At 40.6% G+C, this 27,665-nt stretch overlaps 1 protein-coding gene across 1 annotated transcript in view; it reads right to left on the bottom strand.

The window, feature by feature from the left end:
- The window catches only part of LOC141765075 (voltage-dependent T-type calcium channel subunit alpha-1I-like), a 166,557-nt gene that overhangs the window by 70,256 nt on the left and 68,636 nt on the right, over positions 1 to 27,665 (bottom strand). Inside the window, exons 9-19 of the mRNA XM_074630929.1 lie at positions 25,382 to 25,533; positions 23,045 to 23,230; positions 21,012 to 21,129; positions 19,911 to 20,066; positions 18,096 to 18,183; positions 15,408 to 15,574; positions 11,667 to 11,737; positions 10,909 to 11,467; positions 10,224 to 10,324; positions 6,913 to 7,036; positions 4,999 to 5,067 (exon numbers count right to left, since the gene is read on the bottom strand). Coding sequence (XP_074487030.1) covers positions 4,999 to 5,067; positions 6,913 to 7,036; positions 10,224 to 10,324; positions 10,909 to 11,467; positions 11,667 to 11,737; positions 15,408 to 15,574; positions 18,096 to 18,183; positions 19,911 to 20,066; positions 21,012 to 21,129; positions 23,045 to 23,230; positions 25,382 to 25,533 — 1,791 coding nt within the window. The remainder of the gene's footprint in view (positions 1 to 4,998; positions 5,068 to 6,912; positions 7,037 to 10,223; positions 10,325 to 10,908; positions 11,468 to 11,666; positions 11,738 to 15,407; positions 15,575 to 18,095; positions 18,184 to 19,910; positions 20,067 to 21,011; positions 21,130 to 23,044; positions 23,231 to 25,381; positions 25,534 to 27,665) is intronic.

Raw genomic sequence — 27,665 nt, 5'->3', positions numbered from 1 at the left:
TGACCAGATAACACAAACTGTGAATGCACTTTTAAAAAAATGGCATTTATTGTGGAACAGAGACACGGAGAGTCTAAAGTCTGGACGTGTCTTGAAAGAGTTTCTCACTACTTAAAGCTAAAAAGCAAGAACTCCATTTCCACTGCTTCTTTCAGCTCCTGTCACTACGCTCCTCAGTAAGTGTTATGAGGCAGTTTTAAAGAAAAGACAAAGCGTGACACTTTGATGGAAAAAAAATAATTTTCTGCTGACAACATCAGCTTCACATATTTGAAGCTGTTAGAGTATCTGCAAGTTTTGCCTCAGCCTCGAGCTGACTGTTGTTTCTCGACAGCCCCGGAGCTCGATGAGTAGTATAGTGCTGAGGTAACACACGGACCGACTGAGAGACGTGGAGCTGACAGAGTCTTTACCACAGTGTGATGTAACTATATATTAGGTATGATGACAGCGTAAGCACAGTGACAACAACAGAATGGCTGTCAGGCCTGCTTAGACCTCATAACGGTCTGATCGCTTTTAGCAGGCAAAAGACACGGTGTGACAAGAACGAGTCAACCGTGGACAAGCGTGTGTGAGTTTATGTTTGTGTGTGTGTGTGTGTCTGTGTGTGAGAGAGAGAGACGGGGAGGGGTGGAAAGACAACCAGATCAACACTCTCACACTCCCTGTTTCTAATTAGAGTCTGATGTTCAAGGTCAAACTCACTGTGTGCAGGTAACACTGTTTACACTGATCACTACCACTCATGAATGAGTGTATCTGTGTGTGTGTGTGTGTGGACAGGAAATTAGAACAGTGATGAAGTGTGTCTCAGGGAGGAAACTCTGTTTAATTAGTGCTCCTCCGAGAGTGATCAGACTGACCAGCCTGCAACAACAGATTAAACGCAACAAGCAGAGAGAGAGAGGGAGAGAGAGAGAGAGAGAGAGAGAGAGAGAGAGAGAGAGAGGATGGAAGGATGGAGGGTGAGAACACAATAATGTTTTATTGGTCTTGTATAGAAGAATATGATATATAGTTAATATGTGAATGTGTGCAGCTTCAAGTTAACAGATGATATAATGAAAGTAATTTGCCAATGTGTTGAGAAACTATTCTTCTTATTTCAAACCAACTGTAAAATAATCTGGGAGGGTGACATTTGACGGCTGTTTGAAATTTGATAAACAGATTGACTCTGTTGTTAAAACGGTCTTTTTACAGCTTGGTTTTCTGGCTAAAGTAAAGCCCTTCCTCAATCGGCACGATCTTGAGAATTAGCTGGAGACTTGATTATTGTAATGCACTCAACCAGTTTTCCCTCGCGCTCCTCCAACTTGTGCAAAAATGCTGCTGCTCGCTTTTTAACTAATACTTCCAGACGTGAACACATTACCCACCGTACTTTACTCGCTCCATTGGCTTCCAGTTGGCTTTAGAATCGATTTTAAGCTCTTGATGTTTGTTTTTAAAGCCGTTAACGACCTCACTCCACCTTATTTGTCCGAGATAAGTGAGCATAACGGGGCTTTGCAGTCATCTGGTCAACCTTTTTTAGAAGTCCGAGGTCGAGGTATAAGCTGTGGGGTGATCGTGTTTTGGCTGTCGCTTCTCCTAAACTATAGAACAAGTTACCCCCTGATATACGCACTATCACTGACCTAATACTTTTTAAATCTAAGCTCAAGACCATTTTATTTAGGTTGGCTTTTAATACCTAGTAGCGCTGTGACATTTTGCCTATGCTTTTTATGTACCTTTTTTCAATGTTTTATTCCTGTTATTTCTTGATGTTAATGTGAAGCACTTTGGGTACCTTTTGGTTGTTGTAAAGGGCTATACAAATAAATGTTGATTGATTGATTGATTGATAAATAAACTATGAGGCATTTCTCTGATATATCCTACGTCAAAAGACCAAAAGATCAAGATGATGAATATGAAACTAGTAATTGAGACCATAAACTTATTTTTACAATGTTCACTGAGGTAATAAATCAAAGTGAGAAGTAGGCTCATTTTCTCATCGACTTCTATACAATCAGACTTCTTTTAGCAACCAAAAGGTCGCCCCCTGCTGGCTGTTAGAAAGAATGCAAGTTTAAGACACTTCAGCATCGGCTTCACCTTTCAGAACCGGAAGATGCCGCCTGGTCGTAACCACAAGCTCACATTTGAAGGCTGCAAGTAATGAAGTACGTTGAGTACGTCAGTAATCAATGAAAACAAGCAGTCAAATTGCATTTTGATGGCATCCATTCCTGAGGATACACCGTAAATTGATTCAAAATGAGGATATAAATAAGAAAATAAATACATAAAGGCACATATAAGCAGTTTCCTCAGACCCTTTTTGCAGAGAGAGAGCGATCCAAAGGCACAGACTACTTCAGTTTTAAGCCTTGAGTGTGTGAGGTCGCTACATGACCATGCAGGGCTCTAAACATTATTGCATTATTATAAACGAAGAGTGTCCAAACTGTACTACTGTAAAACAGTAGGTTAACGAGCAGCAGAAGATGTGCTTGGCGAGCTGTTCTCTGCACGGTTTATGAAGTACTGGAACAACTTTTATAGCAGCACTGAGGACAGTATTGCTAAATGAGGTCTTTTCAGCAAGTTAATATCTGTGTTATGCTTTGGAAAATAAATGCCATGACAAGTATATTAACACAAATGAGTGTGTAAGTGTATGGCTTTGACAACACTGCGATACTACAGCTGTGGTAAAGCTCATGTGTAAATACGAAGTGGATGATCAGTCCCCTGATTTAGTGTCGGTTCAATGACGAGACAAATACTTTATTAAAGAGGAACAGCAGCGGTCACACCTTTGAGTGGAGGTTAGTGCTATTTGAGATAAGAAAATGAGCTGCTGGGACCACATTTGAGTGTGAAAATGAAACAGGGCACAGATAACAATGGAGCTTGACTGATTAAATTACAAATGGAGGGACAAAAGAGCAGAGAGATACAGAAGTGAATGTGAAATTAATCAAATGAGTTGCACAGGGAAGATAAAGCCAATGAAAATATGAGGGATCGGAAGGCTGATCAAAGGAGTGGGAGTAAATAGAAAACGCAAAGAAGGAGATGGAGATACAGAAGAAATAACAAACTAACGAGCTAAGTGCAACCAGGGGTCAAATGCATGTATGTGAACTCTGCACCACCGCAGTGCAGAGATGATCTACATATCATTATGCTACACATGTCTTCATCATCCCTGGTCATAAATAAATCACTATAGGGTTTCTAGCAATGTGAAGAACTCCTGGAGACACGAGGCCCTTAATAATGGATGATGCCCTGTGTTCAGGACAAGCAGATTAGTGGATTAAAAAAAAGAGTATGGGAATGCGTGTTTGTCGATGGGAAGTCCATGAGTAGCTAAAGGCCAGCTGAAGAGCGATAGCCTTCTAATTAACTTCGTTATCTAGCTGCCCGTCGCTAATGGGACATGTATAACTGATTAAACCGCAAGTTGCAAAGTTGTCAAGAAAAAGAGGAGGTAAGAGGGGTGGAAAGAGGATGGGAGGGAGAGAATAAGAGCTGGAGATGAAAGGAGAAGAGAGAGAAAGATAAGGAAGAATAAAAGAGAAGGAAACTGAGGAAATTGAGATATAAAAAGGAAGAGAGAAAACTAAACCAGATAGGAAATGAGGAGGGGAAAGAAGGGGACAGGAGCTAGGGGTGGGAAAAAAATGAATTCACTTATGTATCGAGTTTTTTTTATAACGATTCTGAAATAGACTGAATGCCAGAATCGATATATTTGCTTCATTTAAGTCTATGTGGAGGTAGAAGGAAGTTACCGCTTCTATTGTTGTAGTCTGAGTAACGTGACGTCATATCCGTTCCGTATCCGTTCCGTATCCGTTCCGTATCCGTCAACCAAAACAAACCGAGAAAGCACAAAACAGCGTCCGCGTGGATACGACCTGCACCCTCACATGTTAAATCCAGCGTGGTAAACACTACACATCCAGTAAAGGATGGAAACACTTTGGGTTTCACACATTGACAGGAAAAGCAGAGCTAGACAGAGCAGAGCTAAAGCTGCATGCTAACTCTGTCACGGACAGGAAACGTTATCGTATCGCGGTAACGTGCGGTCGAGCCGGCTGTCGCTCTCGTCTCCGTAGTCAAATGGGCCGACGCTACAACTGTAGAGCACCCATATACTGACATTTATGTTAAATGCATTCAAACGGCCTCGATGGAGCTGACCATGGATGGATAAAGAGAACGGAGTTGACGGCAGAGCTAGAGACGGACTTGGAGAAGTTAGAGGAAGTAGACATGTGTGACTACGTCCGGTTTTCAAAATAAGGTGCAAACAAAGGGAACTGTATATGTACAAAATATATATATGGAATGAGATTGATTAAATTATATTCACCAGAAGTATAAAACATTACAAGTCCCTTATAAATTAAAAAGAAAATACAACTAATTTGTGAGAGACAAGTCTTTATTCTTTGATTTTTCAGTTGCTGGAAAAATGTTTATGAATAATGCCTGTCATTAATGACATGATGTATTTGACTTCAGGACGTCTCTGACTACATACATGCTGAAAATCAAACATTTTTACTGTATTAATTTAGATATTTTGCAAAGTAAAACTCCCTAGAAGTGTATGATTAAACTTTCCCCCATGGTCTAGTGTTAAAAAAGTTAAGAAAAAATTGCAATAAATCGTAATATCGAATCAGCACCCAAGAATTGTGATAGTATAGAATTGGGAGATAGGTCGTCCCAGCCCTAATAGGAGCAAAAAGAGGAGGTGGAGACATAAGAGGATGAAGGAAAAGACAGGAAGAGAGGAGTGGAAATAATGTACAGAAGAAAGACGAGAGAAGAGACAACTCCAGTAGAGGAATGGAGATGAGAGGAGGAGAGATAAAAAGTCAAGACGGGAGAGGGAAGAGGACGAGAACACTGGAGAAGACGAGGATGTGATGAGAGGTGAAGAAAGGAGAGCGAAGAAAGTACAAAAGGTGAACATTTTACCTTGACAGTCATCTCCGCAACAAAGATGGCAGTAAAGATGTAGTTGGAAACCGTGAGAAGCAGCCTTTCCTGTAACAAAAGGAGAGAGAAAAGAAAGGGAACGAGTTTAAAGGACGGAGGCAGGAGGAGAAGAATAATTAAAAGAGACAAAAAGAAGTGGTAGCTTCGGAAGAAAAAGACTGACTGCACTTGGCTTTACTCAGAAGCTTCAAAGCAGGATATGAGACTTCATTTGTCAGTGATTTTGCTATTAAATTAGAATTAGATCTTGTTGGCAAATTAAATCTTTCAACTTTGAAAGAGTTGCAACACTTTCATTCGAACGCTTCAAAGGACTTGTTTTGAATAGTGCCTGTCATTCAGCAATTTGCTTGATTGCAGGAAAAGTGTCTTAATGCCAGAATCCGGAGAGAGCTCAGAGCGATGAAAGAATCAAAGCTGCATTTTAAAGTCGATCTAATTCATATAAATAATCGCATGTTTATAAATCATTTGAAGGTTGTTTTTTTTCTAAATGAGCAACATCTTGTTTATATGGAAGCCCTCAAAGGAAAGTGAGAAAGAATATATGGTGATCCATTTCCCAAGTTTGATCTTAGATACATAATTATTATTTTTTTCATCTGTGAAACAGGTGGAAAAAAAATATTTTGCCAGGATAATTTTCTAAGTTGTGAAAACATGTGATATATATGTTTTTAGTTTTCAAAGTTTGCTGTTGTAATCCTCATTTTGAAAGAAAAAAAAAAAGAAAAAAAAGTTACTTAGAAAAACGATACTTGATAGCGATACCTGGACTTTGGGTATCGGCCGATACCGAGTCCAATCCGATACCAGTGTTTAATTAATAAGCTGTATGCCTCACTGTGTGGAAGTGACTGGGTTCATTATTTTATGTGTAAGGCAACATCAGGTTTGACTTGCTTCCTTAACTTTGTTAAACAAAACATAACTAATAAATACATACATATATATATATATATATAAATATACTGAATTGTTATAGAGTATTAAAATAATAAATCGTACACCAGCAACTTAGTAAAAAACCTTCAAAATTAACAGGAATGAGAATTCAAGTGTAAACCTTTTTAATGCAGCAAAAAAATTGGTCAAAACTTAAACAGGAATTAAAATCCCAGTATATAATGTATAGTATATAAACATATAATTGAATTGAAAAGATCAGCCCCATTGGAACCGATACCTGATCCGGTATCGATGCATCCCTAAAAATGATACTGGCAAAACTTCTTTTTTTTTTCCCACACAGATGAATTTCTCAAATTGGTTATTATTATAACCAGAATTACTATTACTGGGCCTGTTCTCATATTAAATTTGTTCTTGAAAGACGTAGTTTAATATTATGTATTAATGTATATATAGTAATATAATAGTATAATATAGTATAATAGTATAGTATAATATAATCTCAATATCGTGTGCAATACTACTTTTTCCATTCTCATGTGCAATATCACTGTTCATTGTGTGCAATATTACTTCCTTTTCTGTTTTGTAGCTTACTTTACCTTATTTACTCATTTTACTAAATGTATCTTACTTTATTGTTATCCTATTAGGCACTGGTGCTAGAAATAGTACTTTTTATTTTATACACTTGAACTTGTTGTAATTTTGAGCAATCTCTGGCACAAGACTTTCCTTCGGGATTAATACATCTTATAATGTATACTCCATATATATATATATATTTACTCTTTTAATTCCACTTTCGTCACATCAATATTTTAAACCACAAAGGCTCTGAGGATGTCCACCTTATATGGCAGTATGAGCAGGCTCACCTCAGATGCACCTGCAGACGGTACCATAATATCCGTTGCATCACTCATGATGAGTAAAAGCAGCATTACACGGCCGATTGTTTGATGATGACACAGCTCTTACCAGACTGCCCTGCAGTATCCTCGGCCTCTCCAGAGCCACTGTAATGCAGTTGAGAAAGATGAAGGCCAGGACCACATAGTCAAAGAGCTTATGGGTGATAATGGACTGGCACAGCTGTCTGAACCTGACAGGAGAGAAACAGAGAGAGAGGGTAGAGGGAAGAGGAGGAGAATGAAAGATCTGTTCATGAAATGTCTATAAGGGTACGCGCTCATGTGTAACTGCATCGAAACAAACTTCAGGCTAAGATACCTTATAATATATGATATTATGTATGAAGGAAATATTGTTTACTGTTGACATCTGATAGAATGTCTGAAGCATGATTAAATGAATCAAGAGCACGTGTTGGGAGCACAAACACCTCCATCGGGCTTAACAGAAGTTTACTTTTTTTTTTTTTGTCTCAGGTAGCCACCAACATCCAATGACAGAGTTACACTCGGGAACATTACCATTAGTCCTGTGGAGGCTGGCAGGTTTAATGCCCCTCCAGAGGAGGACAGACTTTGTTTGTTGTGTGAGCTAGGGGAAGTTGAAAATGATGTTTACTTCTTGTTTTACTGTCCTTGTCTACGAGGACATAAGGGAGGTACTTTTGAGTAAAATGACACATCCATTTATGTTGATTTCTTTTGGCTGGTTGACTATTAAAAACTTGAGTTGTGCTTCAGGAAGGGAACCTTTTTGTCTTGGGAGAGAAGGACCGAATATTACCTTTAACACCGAGCGGTAAAATAACCTGTAATTTTGTAATTGAATGAAATGTTTGACCACTGCAACAATATTTTTGGCATCTTGTAAACACATGAGGGTTCGGCACTTTGTGACATGAAAATAAAGAAATCAATCAAAAATGATACATTTTGTATTTCTTTCTGGAGTGGCGATGCCTCGTCTGTAAATGCACAAATTGTTCATTTCTTTCCTCAACTTTTTTTGTTAAAATGTTGAATATTTTCACCTCCCGAGGCCTCTATTAATTATTCAAATAAAACAATCCAAGGTGTAACTTCTCAGCAAGCATACTGTTGTCATCATGTGATAAGAACTACTGGAGTAGGAACTACCTCTAAATAGACTTTAATATCCTCAGACACCTGCAGCGCTGCTCGTCAAACCCGTCGGCTCCAGAGTCGGTTAAAGGCAGCGAGCTCTGAGTGAAGCCCTCACACATCTCATCTCATCCTGCCGGCTATAAAAGGGAACAGAAGAGACCGACTGCTGCACCTGCTCTCTAGGTGAGACAATCAATGTGCTAACCTGACTGCTTTTCCTCCAGACCTGGCAACCCTCTTCCCTTTATCTATCGATTCAGATCTGGCAACTCCTTGTCCCCTGATATTGATCGTGACCAGCGGCGTCGCTGGCGTCGGCACTTATCCCACCTGAGACACAACTTCTGCAGTTGCGTTTTGTTTGTTTGTCTGCTTTAATTCTGTTAAAGTACACTTGTACACACGCTCACTACTCACTGAGGTGTAAACAAGGCAAAGACGCGCATATGCTCACAGGCTCCCACGTGCACATATGCAAAGTCATCCGCAAACACGCAACCCGACACTACCAGAGATATGGCCTAACGCTACACACACTGCCAACACTCACAGCCTTTTGCTTGACAGATGGCACCTGCCAGGATGCCAAAACACAGCCCTGGGGCCTGGCTTCCCTTAAGTGGCTATCAGCACGCAGGAGAATCGGGTGAGTGAGCGAACGGATGACTGAGTGATTTTTCTTTCATGTTGCTTTCAGGGGCCTTTTTCTACCAGCAACGCATTCAAGGGCTGGAGGAAAACACAATAACACAAACACACACACGACTCGGAGCCCAGAGTCAATAACATTGTCTAGAGAGAGAATAAAAAAAAATGGTTTGGAGGAAACACACAGAGACATCAATTTAACAAGCCATTTGTGAAACCAGAAGACAGCAGTTCTCTCTGTGTGAACAGACAAACGGTTTGACTATGCAGCTCGCTGTTCTTCCACATTATCGGGACAGAGCCGGGGACGTTCGCTAACATTTGTTTTTTGCTTGTCGACTCATCTCTCTGCACTCGGTTTCTCTGCACTTATAGCGCTGAACAAACAAACAAACCAAACCTATCACAAGTACTGACACATCCAGAGAGATGTTTCCTACTTTGTTTTCTCATTGAGAGGTTGAACTTTGGTGCACATTTTGAGTTCAGATCAATTCCCACTGACCAATCTGAAGTGGACCAAGGTTTTAAATAAAAGTCAATGGGTTTTACACATTGCCTGTTTTTAAGAGAGACTTTCCACAAGGTTGGAGGTTTTGGGGAGGATAATCAGAGTAGTGTGTGGTGGACAGAGGTCATCAGCATCCTTCTGTCTATCCAACACGTTCTCACTGCCAACTCGTCAAATACAGACTCTTAGTCAGTGCCCATCGACGTCTGATACCGACGCACCGAGGCACCCTTTAGCGTCTGTATGAGACGCGTCGAGCCAATGTTAACCCATCCACATCATTATTAGACGGTCAGAGCAACTGACGTAGTATAAGGAGCGAGGAAGTCCACTTAGGGTGGGAGGAAGGAGCGCATGGTATGGTCAAACAAACAGGTATTTCACCCAGGAGACCGCTCTTGTCCCATATGAAATCAAATGTCAACGTAACGTACATGACTTCCATACTTTACCAACACCAGTTTCATAACAAACTTGCTTATTCTAACCCAAACCACAATCTTTTCCTAAACCTAGCCAAGTAGTTTTGTTGCACGAGTAAACCTAAAAACTAAATAAACCTACGTTGTTTATTTTGAAAAGAGACTCTACGTTCCCGGAGGGAGGGGAGGTGGGTGGGTCAAACAAACACAAGACTTTCAACCAGGAGGCTGCTGTTCAAAATGAAACTAAAAGTAACGTTGACTTATTTAGTCACGTCAGTCTTTAGTCCCATGACTCGTCGGTATCGTCAGTACCGTGAGTCACGTGAGACTCTAGTCAGTGAAGTTAACGTCAACCACAACCGTTTCCTTACCCTACCTAAGTGGTCGTGTTGACTAAACCTAACTTCCTTTAAAAATTAATCAATTCTTTTGAAACACTATGCATTTAACGAGCGTATATTGACACGCCGTCCCTGGTCCGTCCAAAAGTAACGCAAGAAGGGAACCCCGTGCGACGGTCTCTGATGCCGAGGGGCACTGACCAAGCGGCGGTATTTGATGAATTGGGAATGAGAATGCGTTGATCTATCAGTCCTGAATAAATAAGCAACAACAATATTATATATATAAGTTTAACACTCAAAAAGTTAAGTAGTGGCGTCCACTCACCTGTTCCGAGGAGAGAACATGTAGACGGACCACTCCTCTCTGCTTTCGCACCAGTCCGGCTTGTACACCTCCATCATCTTCTGGACACGGAAACACAAACTCTGGAGGAGAGAGGAGGAAGAAGGGAAGAGAAATGAGCTGTGGGGGTGTTATCTTGAATAAATCTTTCATCTGTGATACGTATCATCCTTTTTCTGTTTTGATTACTGTTTTCAGCAAGTTATCATGTTATTAGCTCTTAGTATAAGCATTATCAGACAACTTTTTAAAGATGCCACATGGATCAACACTCACACTACAGTATATGGATGTTTTTTTTCCAGATAACTCTTTATTTGTATCCCCATTTTATCCATAATGTAAATGCAATTAAAATGATTGAATTTGTTTCTGGCACGCTTGGAGATTTCATAAAGTGACTGCAGAGGTTAGATAAACCAATACTGTTGCCTCATTTGTACACTAACTCCCACGATGATTATGATTAATGTTTTGTTTTGATTTGATTTTCAGTAATACCTACTGTAGACATATCTGGGAGCCAATAAAGAACAGAATATATATATAGCATTAACACAAGAGGTGATGATTATTCATTTATTAGTTGCTTTATGGTATTTCTTCTGTATGAATTCGTCCTGGTGAATAAAGAAGGAACAACTGATAGCTAATGTAGATCACTCACATAATCTGTCTCTTCATCGAGGTCTGCTCTGTCCTTGCGTGCGTTGACTTGAGGATAAACCTCAGTCATCAGCTGAGCGTGTGGACCTGGCGCCTTGCCATTACAATCCCGGTGGTCCACTCCTAAACCACTCCCAGCCCCAGACCCCCCAGTGATGGAACCCGTTGCCCCAGACCCACTCCTCCTCCCGGGGTCCGGCTGGACGGGGGGCAGGCTCGGGGGCAGGCCTGGGGGCAGGCCTGGAGGCAGGCCTGGGGGCAGGCCCGGGGGCTGTCCGCCCGCCCGGAGCAGCTCCGGGAGCTCCAGCGAAAGAGCCCGCCGGTCCCTCCTCGCCGCAATGTGTCTGGAGAGGAACAGCGGGGGCGCAGGTGGATGGTGAGGGGGCAGAGCGTGATGGGAGTGGGGCGGGTGGGAGAGAAGGGACTCCTGCTCGGCAGCAAAGGTGTAGGAGTAGGGCGAGCGGGTGCTGTGCACACGGAGGCTGCCTCCCACCAGAGGGGCCCCGCCGAACCTGTAGCTCCTCCGGCCCAGACTGTTTGAGCTAGACCTGCAGGAAACGCTTTTAATAATCATGAGACATTTTAAAATAAAGAGGTAATCAAACACTTTCTTCATATTGCACATTTAGTCATGAAGCTAATAAGAGCATAAAACAACAGGAAAGGTTTGCTGTTTCCATGTACAGTAGGTAATTAAGGCTTAATGGGGGTATTAAGAATTCATTAAGGCAATAGCTGAGAGTAAATCTGATGGTGTACCTGCGGTTCCAAGCTGACTGTGGATGGAAAGGGCGCCCCCAGTTGTGGTAGTTGGGACTGCGACCATGGCGCTAGAATAGACACACAACATTTAATTAATTATCATCAGTTTGCATCCAGTAAAACAACAAATCTCTCCAAGAACCAAAGACCCCGACTGGACAGTGAAGTCTACAAGAATGCATGAATAGATCTTAAATAATTCAATCAAAAACAATTCAACACAGTAAAGCATCCCGTCCCTCTTTACATCCCTCTATTGCACCATGTTGCAAAGAAACCTGACATTTCCCAGTGAATGTGTGCTGTTTATTAAAGGGTTAAGAAGGAGAATAAGGTGTTGTGAAACAGGTACTGTATATATGGATATATTGGGTTAGTATCTTGTTATATGTTGCTTAAACACCATCTTCCTTTTGATTTTTCCTTCAACATCAGCCTGTAAATCTGACATATTTACATCATAATAACGTTAAATCAGGTATAGTACACCATACAATAAAATGAAGTAAAACTTGCAAAGAAGTTGTGATGTAACTGTAATTTAAATGTACTTTAGCCTTTAAAATGTGACAGCCTCTCTTTGCTACAGGTCGTGGGGTTGCACTGAAGGAACCAAAGAAACAATCGTATTAATGGATCTATTTTTTATCATCCACGGTGTTAATTTGATGCATTTCAATGCATGTGTTACTCTCAATTAAATTTAGTTGTGCAGCTCCACTTTTAGAAATTGCTGCTCATCTTTAAACTCGTCCAAAAGTGAATACTCCTTAATTTGTTAGCCAGAAATGCTGTTGAGCCGGCGTCTCCCACCTGCTCCAGTGGCTGCCAGTAGAAGAGTGGATGAACTGGGCAGCACCAGTATATGAATATATGATCTCATTTACTGTTCGTACTTGTACCTATGGAAAGGACGCCATTAATCACAAGTTAATCATATTTGTTATCTGTTCAAAATGTACCTTGAAGGGAGACTTAGTCAAGTATTTAATACTCTTAGAGGACAAATATGCTGCTTTATGCAAATGTTTATATATATTTATTATTGTAAATCAATTAACAACACAAAATAATGACAGATATTGTCCAGAAACCCTCACAGGTACTGCATTTAGCATAAAACAATATGCTCAAATCATAACATGGTAAACTGCAGCCCAACAGGCAACAACAGGTGTCAGTGTGTCAGTGTGCTGACTTGACTATGACTTGCCCCCCAAACTGCATGTGATTATTATAAAGTGTGCATGTCTGTAAAGGGGAGACTTGTGGGTACCCATAGAACCCTTTTTCAAGTTGAGCGTTATTTAGCTTATCTTTATCTTCACTTTAGCTCGTTGTGTTAATGTGTTAGAGAAATAAGTGGCGTTAAAACTAATTTGCATTAAAGCGTTATAATCACGTTATTTTTGACAGCTCTAGTTGGAATATGTAGCAATAGGGATAAAGAGCACGCCTGCCACTCTACGTCCATCATGTATTAATAAATAAATAAGTAAATGACCGAACAAATGAAATATAAACTGGTCTTTATAAATCTGATAGCAGGCTGTCATCAAGTTTAATATGCAAAACCCCCGAGTGCCAGTTCCGCTTAGAGGAACATAACCAGTTGTGTTTGTTTCCGCATGTCTAATCCTCTCAGCATGATAAACCTAATTATGGGTTTTACCCTTGGAAACGTACATGTCGCCAGTCAGAGCCTGACTCTATAGAAACTAACACGTCGGTCCATGCGGAGCTGCACTCAGGAGGAACACTGAGTGTGTGTTTGTGTATATTACTGTATATGAGACAATTTGTTCCACACTATAATAAACCAGAGAATTGCTGGCACTAATGTACTGAACATTATGAACATATCGCTGCTAAACGTACTGTAACTACTACAACTTTTACTTGCAGAGTAAACAGAAAAAAAACACATTTATACTGCATGTGATTATCATAAAGTGGGCATGTCTATGAAGGGGAGACTCGTGGGTACCCATAGAATCCGTTTTCATTTACGTATCTGGAGGTCAGAGGTCAAGGGACCCCTTTGAATATGGCCATGCCAGTTTTTCCTCCAAAATGTAGCCTAATTGTGGTTCATTATTGACCCCCCTTACCAACATGCTAGCATGACATGGTTGGTACTAATGGATTCCTTAGGTTTCTAGTTACCTCCGCCAAGGCCAATGGAGGTTATGTTTTCACCGGCGTTGGTTTGTTTGTTTGTTTGTCCGTTAGCAGGATTACTCCAAAAGTCTGCAATGGATTTGAATGAATTTTTTTGGAGGGGTGGGATGTGGCACAATGAACAATCCATTCGATCATGATCCGGCTTCAGGATTGCGATCAGCCAGAACATTAAGACCTCTGTGATCAGTACCATCTTACTCGGGCTCCTTGGCGGAGGTCTGCGTTCTCCGAGTGTCATTCTAGTTACATATGATATCTGTAGCTTCCCTCTATCTCTAAAGCTGACCCTGCCACAGCTGCTGAAAGAGTGTAAAGTCGGTCGGGATCACCTGCGATCCCGCAGGTCTCAGGGGTTTAAAATAAAAAAAATGTAAATATGTCTTACACATATTAAGTCTAAAAAACATACTGTATATTTATACAAATTCAGATACTGAAAGTTTAAATAGAACAAAATAATCTCATTTGAGGTAACCCAATCAGTGATGATCTGCTAATATTATTATTAATACTATTATAGTTTTTTTCCTTGTTTATTTAATTTTATTGAGTTAAAAAGCAGACCTTTAACTCCATTGTGTACATTTGTTTCCCCAACTCTTTATGCGTCATTATGTAGATTTCATCAGAAACATGGACAAACACCCCCAACAAAGCAGCACACCCATTAGACTGATGCCGTTTTGATTGTGCTGCAAACACGACAGAGCGATGCATCATTGGCCCCGAGTTTCATCTGAGTCCAATCAACAATGTCTGATGTACTGAGTAAAACCAACAAACCAGCCAACAAACAGATGGAACCGATTCATAGCTCCGAGTGTGATCTCATCAAAGAGGACCAAACGCTATCAGAGCTGCTGATAAAACTGTAGCAATCAGTGCTAATCATGAAACAACTTTCTTTCTTGTTATTTCTGTACTTTTTGTTCCGAGTAATGCGGCGCCTTCTGATATCAATTAAGTCGTAGCGCTGTGAGAGAAGAGGAGGAGACTTCACAGTGAAGTGGATGTTCCACACCCACAGCGTTTCACATTATAACCTCTGAGGTAACGGCGTTGCTAAACTACAGCGTTATCATCGCTCTGTTTTTTTCACTCCCCTCCGTCTTCGCTGTCACTGCATCGCCATCATCTCTCTGTTCTGTTTCCTCCTCTCTACTTCTCCCTGTTGTACTTTGCTCTCTCTACTTCTCCCACTTTCTCTGTGACTGAACAGAAGAGAGGAACAGTCAATTAATACAAGTTGCCATGGCAACTGGATGCTGAGCCGAACCTTGCAACCTTGAAGAACTGTTTCAATTTCTCTCTCTCTCCCGATGGTTTCGGTTCAGTGGGCTCAACACCGGGGCATTCCTACTGTGTTTGTGTGTTTTAAAACCTGCAGAATATAAGCTACCGTATACAGTATGTGTCTGTGTGTTCACTACAGGGTGCAACCATTATCTGATTTGAATAAGGAAGACCAGGCTAGCGGTACAGCAGCTGCACTAATGGGAACATACATGACTCTTTCATCTTTTATGTCAGTGGATCAGAGTATGACCAGTATACCAGAGAGAGGGAGCGTCTCTCCAGGCTGCTCTTGCCCAGGCTCATCACGCTGCTCTTCCTGGACTCGATGGTGAAGCTCCGCCTCTCTGAGGAGTACGATCCCCGGGGCCCCGAATGGGCCCCCAGCTCCAGGTGGCCGTTGGGTGTCAGTGTGCAGATCCTTGGGTCTAGAGGTGGTTGAGCAGAGAGAGTAGGTAAAACAGTACTTTTGTTATATTATTTGTACCATTTATCTAATATGTTGCCAGCTCCCCTACTACCCATTTGGTGGGTTATGCTGTCATGAACTCTTTTTTGCTCGACCACTTTCTATCAAGCTGTCATGTACAATATATATATATCTTTACTTCACCTAGTGATTCTCTACATTTTCCAGAATGACATTTGACAACCCTGCAGGCATCGGGCTTCAATCTGCTGAGGGTTATAGATGGAGGTGCAGAGAGCCATCGCTGCAGTAACACAGTGAGGCTTTAATAAATAGAGAAAGGAGGAAAAACATCAAGCTTACAGAGGTCACACACTTTTGAAAGTTTAAAGGAATACTTCACCCACAAAATGACCATTTGCATATCAATTACTCAGCCTGTGTTACCTTGAATTCTGGGTTTTAAGGTCTAAAGGCCCTGACACAACAAGCCGTCGGTCGGCCAGTTTGTGGCCGTCGGTGAGCGTCTGTGGGTCTAGTTTTTGTGGTGTGTCCCACATCGTCGGCTCTAGTCTGCCAGTGTTGGAGGGTTTTCGGCCGATTCAGCTTGTTGAATCGGTGGCGGAGTCCGTCGGTGAGAGAAATCACTCTGATTGGCTGTTCAGCTCAAACTAATAAGTGCACGAGAAGAGAAACGGACGCGAGGAAAGCAAGCCAACGAAGGCTCTTCTAAGTTTTCATCTTCATCTCATCTGATCATTCCAACACACGGATATTTTCACAGCGACATCAACATCTGGAATGAAGCTAAGTAGTGAGTGAGTGTTCGGCAGACGTCACTTTGTTTCATGTTCGTATCATAACAACGGCTTGTATATCCGCTGTCCTCGGCCTTCTGTTTCCCTTTTTGAATGACGAATAGAGACTACCGCCGCCTGCTGGTGCGGCTAACTCGCCGTCGGCTGTCGTCTTTGTGGTGTGTTCAAATGCAGCTTGTCAGCCAACCCAAAGAAGACGTGAAGCGACGCAACAGTTGGCCTTCATCGCTGCTGGTTCTTTGATGTCAGCTTAGTATGTCTGGGCCTTTAAGTTTTAACAAAGATGCATGTGTTTGGGAAGTAGTGACCATACAACTGGATAAATGAGACTTTGGTTACACTGTACAAGTTGTACGAGAGTTTGTAAAAAGGGTGTTTTGATATAGATTTTTTTGTTTTTAAACGCGTGGAGGCATGTGAGAAAAAACAAAGTTTGCTTCAAGAATTCAAGGTAACACGGGGCGAGTAATTGATATACAGATGGTCATTATCTTTGTGAAGTATTTCTTTAAGACAGCTCATAGATTAAAATGGTTTGCATTCTGATTTTTTAAGCCTCCTGTTAGTGGAAAAAGGTGTAGCAATCTAAAAAGATAGATGTTTCTGAGACACTGAATTTGGATTTTTTTTTGTTTTCACTTCATAGCTGAAGATATTCCTCAAGTGGAAATACACAGAGAAAAAGTAGGATATCACCCTTGGCTCACTTCTTAAGCTTCTTAAGACAAAAAGAGGGATACACAGATTCAAAAGATGTAGAGAGAGACAGAATAAAAACTCACTGCCCACTCACACAAAAAAAGAAAAGAACCAAAGTTAAAACCTCTGTGCTGTGTAAGTGGACAGACTTTAAAACACATTGTTGGATTTCATCTACAGTATATAGGAGCCGACTGCAGGGTTTCTTCCTTTGCTTCCACTGCACTGCAGAGATCACATCTCCTCTGCAGCAGCAGCAGCCCACTCACACTGTATAGAAGTGATCCCTCCAGTCTGTGAACTGGTTTTTAATCCTCTCTGAACTGCGCTGTATGGCTGGAACAGGTTCATTGTGAGCTCTGGATAAAGATAGAGCTCATTCATATTTCAAGACGGCTGGTTATTCTCTGAGTTTTTCTAAGGCTTTGGCACAGACTTCTCTCTTACGTTTGTTTTTTTGGGGCTGAGCACATGAATAAGCCTCACTGGGAAACAACGAATACTGGCTTAAATGTGAGATGCAAGCAGATTGTTGGGCAGATTGTTGTTCAGTTTCGACATGAAGAGGAAAATCAGAGATTTGGCATTAGTGGTGAGTCAACTTCCAGAAACCAATGATTTGGTTTTAAAATCTCAAGTCAAGTCTAATCGCCAAAGACTTTGCACTATTCTTCTTATCATACATCATGTTATAAATTATTGTTCAATCGATACGGGGTCTCTCCTGATTGAAATCGAAATGTCAAGGAAAAAGTTGAAATTTCAGCATATGTGCAAGTCGTTTGATTTATTCTTGAAACGGTATTTAAACATTATTCTCAACAGTTTGACTTTGTTCCCGTCATTTTGGCTTTATTCTCAAAATGCAAAAAAAATCTTCCTTCTCTGATTTATTTATTTGTTCTGCCTGGCACTAATACTGAAAGTTCGACATTACTCTCGAAGGTTCGACATTGTTCTCGAAATGCAAAATAGCTAATTTTTCCCCTTATGCCTGGCCCCTAATACTCTTCCATAGCTCACCAGACAACTTTATGGAGTCGTGCTTCTCGCTCTCGTCAAAGTTGGAGGAGGAGCGGTCGTCATCCGAATAAGAGCGGTTGGCATCACCCTGGAGACAAAGAGGGGGGGTGAGAGATAGACAGAGATAAAAAAAGAGAGACAGGGAATTACACAGAGCTCATGCTATGGGGGGCTCTAAAGTGCACTGTAACTGATTTCACAGATTTTGTTTGACTCAGGAACCTCTAAAACTCTCCCACCAACTATCAAACATATTTGAGGTCATCAGGGTGGATCAGATCTGTGTTGTGAAAATCCTCAAACTATACACACTACTCCAGTGACCCCGCAGGTTTGGTTAAGTTCAATGGGATTCCCCTTTGGGTCTTCACTATGGGAACATCTGGAGTAAATTGGTTCAATAATCCCCAGTGTGTAGCAGTAGTAGGAAGAAGGTGAGAGAGAGAGAGAGAGAGAGAGAGAGAGAGAGAGAGAGAGAGAGAGAGAGAGAGAGAGAGAGAGAGAATGAAAGGCAGACAGACAGTGGAAGGCTGTGTTTTGTTTTGGCGTTTCATAAAGATCAATCATAAAGCATCATATCATAACGTGATTTGTGTCAGTGTTCCCCCTCCAACTCACGTGCCATGAATACGGCGCCGCTCTGATCCGTGTACGAACAAATCAACTGGCTTACTCAACCGCTATACAATTCTCCAACGATACATCTGTGAGTCTGACAGTTGATGGCAGATTGACAGCATCGTTTTCCACTGTTTTCCCACAGAGATGGATGGCTTCACAAATTACACTGTTGTGTTTAATTCACCACTATTATATGCTTTGACTGCTGATACAGCCTCGGATAAATATCATAATTGTGCCCAATACTGAATTTTTTTCTACAGTATAATAATAATACTAATCATTTGTTGTAACTCTAGCAGCAGCAGTAGCTCTATGCATGTCAATCTGCTCAGTTGTGTGATTATGACGATGGGCCGGGTAGAAGAGCCTTGGTTTATTTGAGCTGTGAAGGTTAAAGTCTAGACTCTGAGGAACACAGACAGATGGATGGATGTCAGCCGTCCAAAGGGGAAGGACTCCATGAACAGACGAGCTGTCAAAGTTGAAAAGTTAATGTAAATCAATTTACAGGCCAGGCCTCGGTAAATAATTAATTTCCAAAATATTATTTTTTTTTTTTTTTATCTTGGGTCCGTCACCACCACCCCCCCTCTTCGGAGGAATATATTTACTTTGTTTTCATATTAATATCCAATGAAGGAAAAGAAAAGTGATAATACTAATAATAATCATAATTTTAGTCAAATCATATTACTTAAAAAAACAACAACATAACAACATAAACAAATAAACAGACAGCAACGACAAAAAAGAGTAGACATGGACACATATACTATAGTATATGTAAACAACAATATGTCATTACCAATGACAGAAAACAACAAGCTGACAAACATAGAACAGAGACATAGACATATTTAGGGGGGATTGTAATATGAAGATGATACATTTACAAAATATTAAAATTTGGCACTTGTTTGGAGTAAGTTATTGAGTAATTGTGAGGTAAGAGCTTGTTGATTTGTTACAATCCCTATGTTGCTGTTAGAGGGCATCACATGCCAGTGATATTTTTAACTATTTCACCTCTCCTGACGCAGGTTGAACCAAATTAGCATTTTCAAAAGGTTAGTAATGAATGAGATCAACAAACCTGGCCTGGACACCTCGATCATCAACAACTAAATTCAAACAGTCTATTATATAAAACAAGCTCACATGCTGCAGTTTGAAGCCAATGAGCTCCTTTACCTCTGCCTGAAAGCCTTCAACCAAGATGGCTACCAGCAGGTTGAAGAGGACGTAGTTTCCAAAGGTCATGAGGGCCACGAAGTAAAGAGCAGCGAGGGGTGAAGTGGCCGCCATACCGTTGTACAAAACCGCGTTCCAGTCCTCCTGGGTCAGAATCTGAGAGGATTACATACACATACAAGTAGACCACATCAACAATTTAAATATCAAATACAACATACTGACGTTTACAGAAGGTGTTCCATAGAGTTCTAGTATTCTTCAAATATTGTTTTGTGCATAGATGATTACAGATTGGTGTATTAGCATTAAATATGTCGGAAAATATGAATCACATGGATTTACAACCAATACGCAACCAATCTTAAAGTAACTACAAGGAACATTTAACTGGTTATGAAACATACTCAATTGAATACTGATGTTACTATATGACCTACATCCTGTAAACAAGACCATCAGCGAGAAGATTAGCTTTTTCTATATAGTGATGGTGGATATTCTTAATGTTTGTCATCGAGTCTGATTCTCGCTCATTCCAGACTCCAGTGAGGCCTCCGGCAGCAACCAGTCCGCTATGGACAGACCAGGATCCGGCTTTACTGCTGCCTTCGACCTGCGGTCGGAGCTCCGGTGGGAGGCTGAGAGCTCCGCGCCCGGCAGCAGCTACTCGTCTGTGACTGCAGGACCTGAAACCCACCGCACGCTTCCTGGAAGCCAACACCACCACCACGCTGCTGGAGGCCCAGGCCGTATTGCTGGGCCCGCTGGTGGGAAGGTAGGCACGGGAGAACCAGAACCAGGACTAAGCAGAGCAGACTGTCAGACCCTGCTGCAGTAAAATGAGAGGTTTTCTAAAGGGAGTCTGGCAGCTGCAGATCTTTACGACACAAAGCGTTAGTGGTCATGGAAACACTACCGCTTTTGTCCACAGGGGACGCCAAAATCAACACAAAATGAAAGTTCCTTGTAGTAACTTTAAGAAATATGTGCAAGTCATCTGCATACATAGAGAAATGGTCGTAAGTGGAGTAGATATACAGAGATGTGTGCCAGTGTGTTTTGTCGGCATGCTTATCTAAACAGTGATATGTTGATTACCTGGAAAACAGTGACAATGGCCCAAAGCAGGGAGTCAAAGTTCTTCCTGTCTGGTACTGTGTCACCGGTCTCTGTCTTGAGACTGAATTTACAGCCAAAGATGTGCATCCCCAGGATACTGCAACACAACAGCAGAGGTCTCTGGTGATGTTAACATACTGCACACGGTAATTAAATATGGGTCTTTGCAGATTTTTTGAAGCATGATGAATATGAGTTCTACTTTTTAGAGTGGATGGTTCAGGCTTTTCTTTGTCTTATAGTTGGTTCTGATTTTATAAATGCAGATCAGTTTTATATGTTTGTTATCAGTTGTTTTTGTACTCTGGCTGCAACCAAACACTTTCTTGGCTGGGATTATAAAGATGAATGTGGATGTTTGTATGTGACTGAACCCTAAATTCTGGTTTCATGAGATGTTATCTACTCCAATGGCCCTGTTGTCACGGTAAAGTACCACACTAAACATTTAAAAGAGACGGAAGGGTCCTTTTAATGTGCAGTTAAGTGCACACAATTGTTATAGAGATAGATAATAATACCTTGCAGGGAATTGAATAGCCTTTGTAGAGCATCAAACTATGAATGTCATTAGTATAGTTGTTGTAAAATATGCCTGCTGTAAGCAGCACTTGAGGACAGCACTGTCATGGAAGTTGTGTCTTAAAGTTGAGTTAAATTGACAAACCAAACATGAACAAATGATTATGGTGCAACGTAGCTGGGATGTCATACGCTGTATTAACACAAACACACCTTAAAAGTTATATTAAGGTTTATATTAAGGTCCTTGTAGCGTTAATTAAAAGGTAATGAGGCCCTTACAAGTCCTTATAATATGCTTATTAACATTATTATGTGTTAATAGCATCATAAACATGTTTATTGTTTCATTATAATACATTTATAAGCTAACAGTTTATAGACTGCTTAAGAACATTAATAAAATGTAAATAATGTAATGTAATAAAAACCTTATGAGTTTCTTAAAATTGTTAACAATAGCATTACAAACACATTTATTGAGTTTAACTAACTTACTTATCATTTCATTGTCAAACCTTTACTTACATTTTTTTGTTGTTTTATTAAGATACTTTATCATGCATGTATTAGCAGCAATCTAAAGCGAGAACAATTCTTTATTAAGGTTAATAAATCCTTTATGATGTACTAATTAACATTTTTTTAAAGATTTGTTTTTGATATTTTTCTGCCTTTATTAGATACAACTAAAGACGACATGCAGCAAAAGGCTGCGGGTCGGATTCAAACCCAGAAAGCATAAACAAGTCTTGTATAAGTGCTTATAAATGTCTTACAATTGAACAAACATGTTTATAATGCTATTATTAACACATATAGTCTTATTAACACATGATAAGGTGAATAAGCCTTATTACTAACTAATTAACTAACTAACGCTTATCACAAGGACCTTAATACAAAGCGTTGATGTAAAGGAATTTCACAATAAGTGCTTGTACTTGTACGTATGTATGTGTCTGAACTGGCTTGAGTGGAAAGTGGAGCTGAGAAGGAGGGAAACAAAGACGGTGAGGACTGCAGTAATTGATCGACCACTGAAAGACCTTTTAGGCCTTCAGAGTGCAGCTGTGTCGGTGCTTGAGCATCTACGAATGTCTGCTTGTTATGTTGCTCCACTTCTTCAAGTGTCTGCTTGTTAAATCCTAACCAGATCTTCAAGTGTCTGCTCGTTATATTTCACCCTGCGGGTTAATAGCTGCTTCAGAACACTGTGGCCTTCTGCGCTTCAATGGCAGCTTGTTAAGCAGGTGAGCAGGACTTAAAAAAAAAAAGACAGAATCCAGCACACACAAACACAAAAAAAAGCAGAGGATGAAACAATGATCTCTCTCTCTTAGTCATCTACCTAAAAAACAAAACGCTGTTTCAAATAAAAAGGGCTCCAAGCCTCGGTACATCTGTCAGGTGATGAGGAGCAGGAGAAGCTTGTAATCTAGGATCGGCATCAAACGGACATATACAGCACATGATATGTATCGCCTTACCTGAAGATGAAGATGAAGAGCATGAGCAGCATGCAGAAGGTGGCCACGTTGTCCATGGTCTTCATGAGGACAACCAGCTGTCTCCTCAAAGCCGGCATGAACCTCACCAGCTTCAGCACCCTCAGCAGTCTGAAGGTCCTCAGCACAGACAAACCGCCGTCGGACTGGCCCACGATCTCACATACACTGAGAGGAGAAACACGGAGCACATAGACGACCGGGCAACAAAAGAGAAACGATGCTTAATACAATTTAAAGTATTAATCTGCAACATTTACATACAAACCCCTGTTTTACTCCACCAACAAGTGATACGACACTATCAACTTCAGCAGAGGTTCAACTGAGGACAGGGGGGGTTTAAATTTGAATTAAATTAATTCTGAAATGATCTAAACCAGAGGTTTTCAAAGTGTGAGAAGGGCCTCCCCGGGGGGGCTCAGTGAATGGAAGTGAAAACATATTACATTAGTTATCAAAAAAAGATCACACAGAATAGCCTAAATGTGTGTGATTTGGTTAAAGAGATAGTTCAGAGAGACAGAAATTTTACTGTTTTTCCCAGAGTCAGAAACTACTAAATGCATTTGGACCAACCTGTTCTCACTCCCAACTCGTCAAATAGCGCCGTTTGGTAAGTGTCCCAATGTTCAACTCCAATGTCCAACCCTACTGCGATGATATTTGACAGTCGGAGCAAGTTATAAAGTTATTTTACTTGCCCAGTAGCCAAACCTACTTGGCAAAAATAGGAATGTTGGCCCATTAAAACATAAATAAAACAGGGATATGGATAATTATTATAATTTATCAACGTACAAAACATACAATTAACATGCTCTCCTCAAAGCCACCAGACTCCATTGACAGAAACAGTCATTTTACCTCACTGATCACTGTAAAAACACACTTGATTCAAACTTGACAGAAACAAAATAAAACTCCTCAATACTGTTTTCTTTACACTGTTCCAACAATCACTAACACTGGTTGCTTTTTATTCAGAAGCTTTGGCTCATGATAACGTCATAATTTACCTTCACCAAATACTATTTTTTTTTAATAGAGCTTGAATGCATCATAGTGTATCTCAATGGAACCTGCGTTTAACATTAGCTGTTAGTTCCTTTATTTAGCCAAGCAGGACTGTGCTGCCCACCGGCTGCTAACAGCTAACATTAACTAGTTCTCCTTCTGCCAATTTCAATTTGTTGTTCACGATGTAGAATCATCAGGGATCGGCGACTAGAAAGAGTTAACGACAATCTCACGATCGTATATTCTTACTAAATATTGGCCAATCAATCGGGGCATTTCTAATAAAGATCACATTTCTTTTTCACTTGCCCGATCGGACAACTGCATGAGGCATTCCACTTGCCCGAACACAGAGTTTACTTGCCCCGGGAAAGGTGGCAAGCGTTAATGTTGAACCCTGAGAATAATTGGTTTATCTTATCTTGCAGTGATTAATGCGTCCACTTAAGAGGTTATTTACATTTTGGCCGCTATAAATCAAGCTCTTGGTTAATGCTCAATGCCTTTAATTGCTGTTTGCTGCCGTAAAACAACCACAGAAGGGGGATCACAGAAGTTATATCGTTCCTTTGAGATCTGGTAGGTATTTATCATGAGCAGAGAACCGTTCCAGAGTGGAAAATCTGCCTTGGAAGAAATTTGTGCTCTAATAGAGGTGTCTATCAGAGGAGCACTTTGAGCACATAAAAAAAAACATCAAAATAGCATCGGCTCTGCGTCTGCAAAGATTGAATGGGGGCATTTTTTAAAGAGCAGCTCTGCATGAATAGCTGAGGACATTCAGATAGATGAAGAGGGAAATTGGTAGTGGAGCGATAGATAAGAAGACAGATGTAGATATGTTCAATCAACATGTATCTCCTGTGACGGGCTGCACATTTGATCTTGTTCAGTTTTAGCTGCTTTGATGTGTATTTGATCTCGGGGTTATAATGGGGATCACAGACAAAGGCGCTCAGCCAGATGAATTGGGGGAAAAAACGCAGCAGATCAAAGGCACAGCCTCTCACCTGAAGCTCCGGGCTCACACAACAACAGACAAAAACCTGTCTGCCACTTCGGCATCCAAATACATACAGGTGGTACATTTCAATCACGTAGAATGCAGATGACAATTTGACAAAGCATGACATGAATAATTTAACTGCAGGATCTCTTTCCAGAACAGTCTGGCAGACCATAAGAAGTATGCTGCCTGAATTACATCAGTCAGTATTTCAGGAATATAATATTTTTGTCCTCCAAAAAATGCATCTCTTCCTGCCAAAACACTGCAGGATATCTATATAGTGTAATTACCTGATGATGACAATGATTCCATCAAACACGTTATAGGGGTTTCTCAGGTAGTTGAAGGAGCCAAACGCAGTGAGTTTGAGGATCATCTCCAGGGAGAACATGCTGGTGAAGACGATGTTGCAGATCTCCAGAACATTAGTGAGCTCCTCTGGCTGACAGAGGAGAGAAGACAGAAAAAAGAAAGGAAGGGAAAGAAGAGAGTAAGTTAAAGCAGAAAAATGCACTAAAAGGAAATATACACATATTGTAGCTGTAGGGCTCATTACTCAACACAAAACTAAATTGTTGGATGCATGAAAAGAAATAAAGAGACACGTTTGGTTTTCTTGCATCCTCACAGGTAGTTTGGCAAAACACAAACTTTGGCAACAGATGAATTATTATTAAAACAATTTATCATTTGTAATAGTGGACATTTAAGGGTCATTTAAGCTTGTCAGGAGTAGCTCTAAATTGTGAGACTTGACTCAACTTTAATCTGTCTAAAGGCCTTCACATACTGCGAAATACTCGCCTGCCAATATTGTATGCCTAGGGCTTTAATTGTGAAAGGTGAGAATGGAAGGAGTGGATCTGGTCTGTGCTGCCTTTGTCAAGGTTGAAAGGAGTAATAAAGATTGCGGTCCTGGTTTGGATTACGGCGCCTTCGTGTTGTTGTTTCATAAATATAGGTGCAATCTAAACCTAAAGAAGTTGTAGTTTTGTTGCCTCAATCTGTTTTGTTGCCTAAACCTAAAGAAGTTGTATATTTATTGCCTAAAATTAAATAAGTTGTAGTTTTGTTGCCTAAACTTAAATAAGTTGTAGCTTTATTGCCTAAAATTAAAGAAGTTATAGTTTTGTTGCCTAAACCTAAAGAAGTTGTATATTTATTGCCTAAACCTAAAGAAATTGTAGTTTTGTTGCCTAAACCTAAAGAAGTTGTAGATTTGTTGCCTAAACCTAAAGAAGCCTTTTTGTTTGTGTTCAAAACGTAATGTTTCTTTCAGTTTTACATGTTAGAACATGCTGTTTTTAAGTTTCACTTTCACAACATAGTAGGCGTAGTAGGTCCCTAATGACCCACATCTATGGTGCTTATAGCGACTGATTATTTAATGGCCTGATAACAGTCGAATCGGATGCACCAACAGACCAAACTACCATGCTAAACATGTCATGATTTCTAGTACTAGCACAGCAAAAAAATTAGGAAGCTAGATTATAAAAATGAGAGAAAAAAAAAAAGTGAAGGCAGAACGTTGCCAGAAGAAATTAAATGGAAATAAAGGGATACGAGCAGTAACAGGGTAATAGGAGAGGAAATGACAGGCAGCACAACACAAAGGGCAACATTAAATGTGTGAGAGGACATTATCTGCAGGAACATCGTGGTCCCTTTGGTCATAAATCCACAAACTACAAGCAGTCCTAGTTAATCAATACCTGGAAGAAGTAACACTACCACACACACATACTGTATACTGCACACACACGCAGCAGACTCGCAACTGTATTTCTGGCAAGAAATCTAAAAGCTAAAGGAAACTTCACACGGCTGAGTTCTTGCTTTCTCTCCATCTATCTATTGGTCTTTTCTTTCTTTTTGCTTCCTCAGCGCTTTGTCTAGTTATCAGCCATTTTACTCACCATGGATCGAATGCTCCAAATTGATTGGTGGAAAGGGCAAGGAGAAGGACAAAAGCTTTTCACACACACACAAAAAGAGTACTGGTTTAGCTACGATTTCAGAGGATTTACTGAATAACACGCTGACAAACAGTGAAACAGCCAGTATGTTATTGCTCTTTGTGTCTCTACTGTCAGCTCCTTTCCAACACAGCAGCAGGTAGCAGGCAAACAAAACGCAACACATGTTGTCATCAATTATGGATGCTGCAGATGCGGCCATTAAAAAAAAAGGTCCAATCACGCCTTTCACCTTGGAGACAAACTGAAAGACGTTAGTAGTTTTGCTCCCAACAATGGTGTGGGAAGCTATAATGTAACACTGCATTCAGTCCTGGAAGTTACACCAGCAAAGCGATTGTTTGTGAGAGTGATAAAATTAGCTCCTGGACACACTGCCAGTATTCAAACAAGTCTTGTTAACACTTGAACATTGGCAGAGACAGTTGTACTCATTCTTTTTATCTTCTACCATATGCCTTTACAATATATTTCACTTTCTTTTACTTGCTGTCAGTCTCACGTTGTTAATGTGCATCAATGTCTGTCTTTTCAGCTGTCTGACACTGTTTGAGTCCTCTCTCTTTCTGTCTTCCTGTTTCTGTGAGGATTTGCT

This window comes from Sebastes fasciatus, chromosome 3 (genome assembly GCF_043250625.1).
Source record: "Sebastes fasciatus isolate fSebFas1 chromosome 3, fSebFas1.pri, whole genome shotgun sequence".
NCBI lineage: Eukaryota > Metazoa > Chordata > Actinopteri > Perciformes > Sebastidae > Sebastes > Sebastes fasciatus.
The sequence above is the reverse complement of the archived record's forward strand: the minus strand, read 5'-3'. Positions and strand labels throughout refer to the sequence as shown.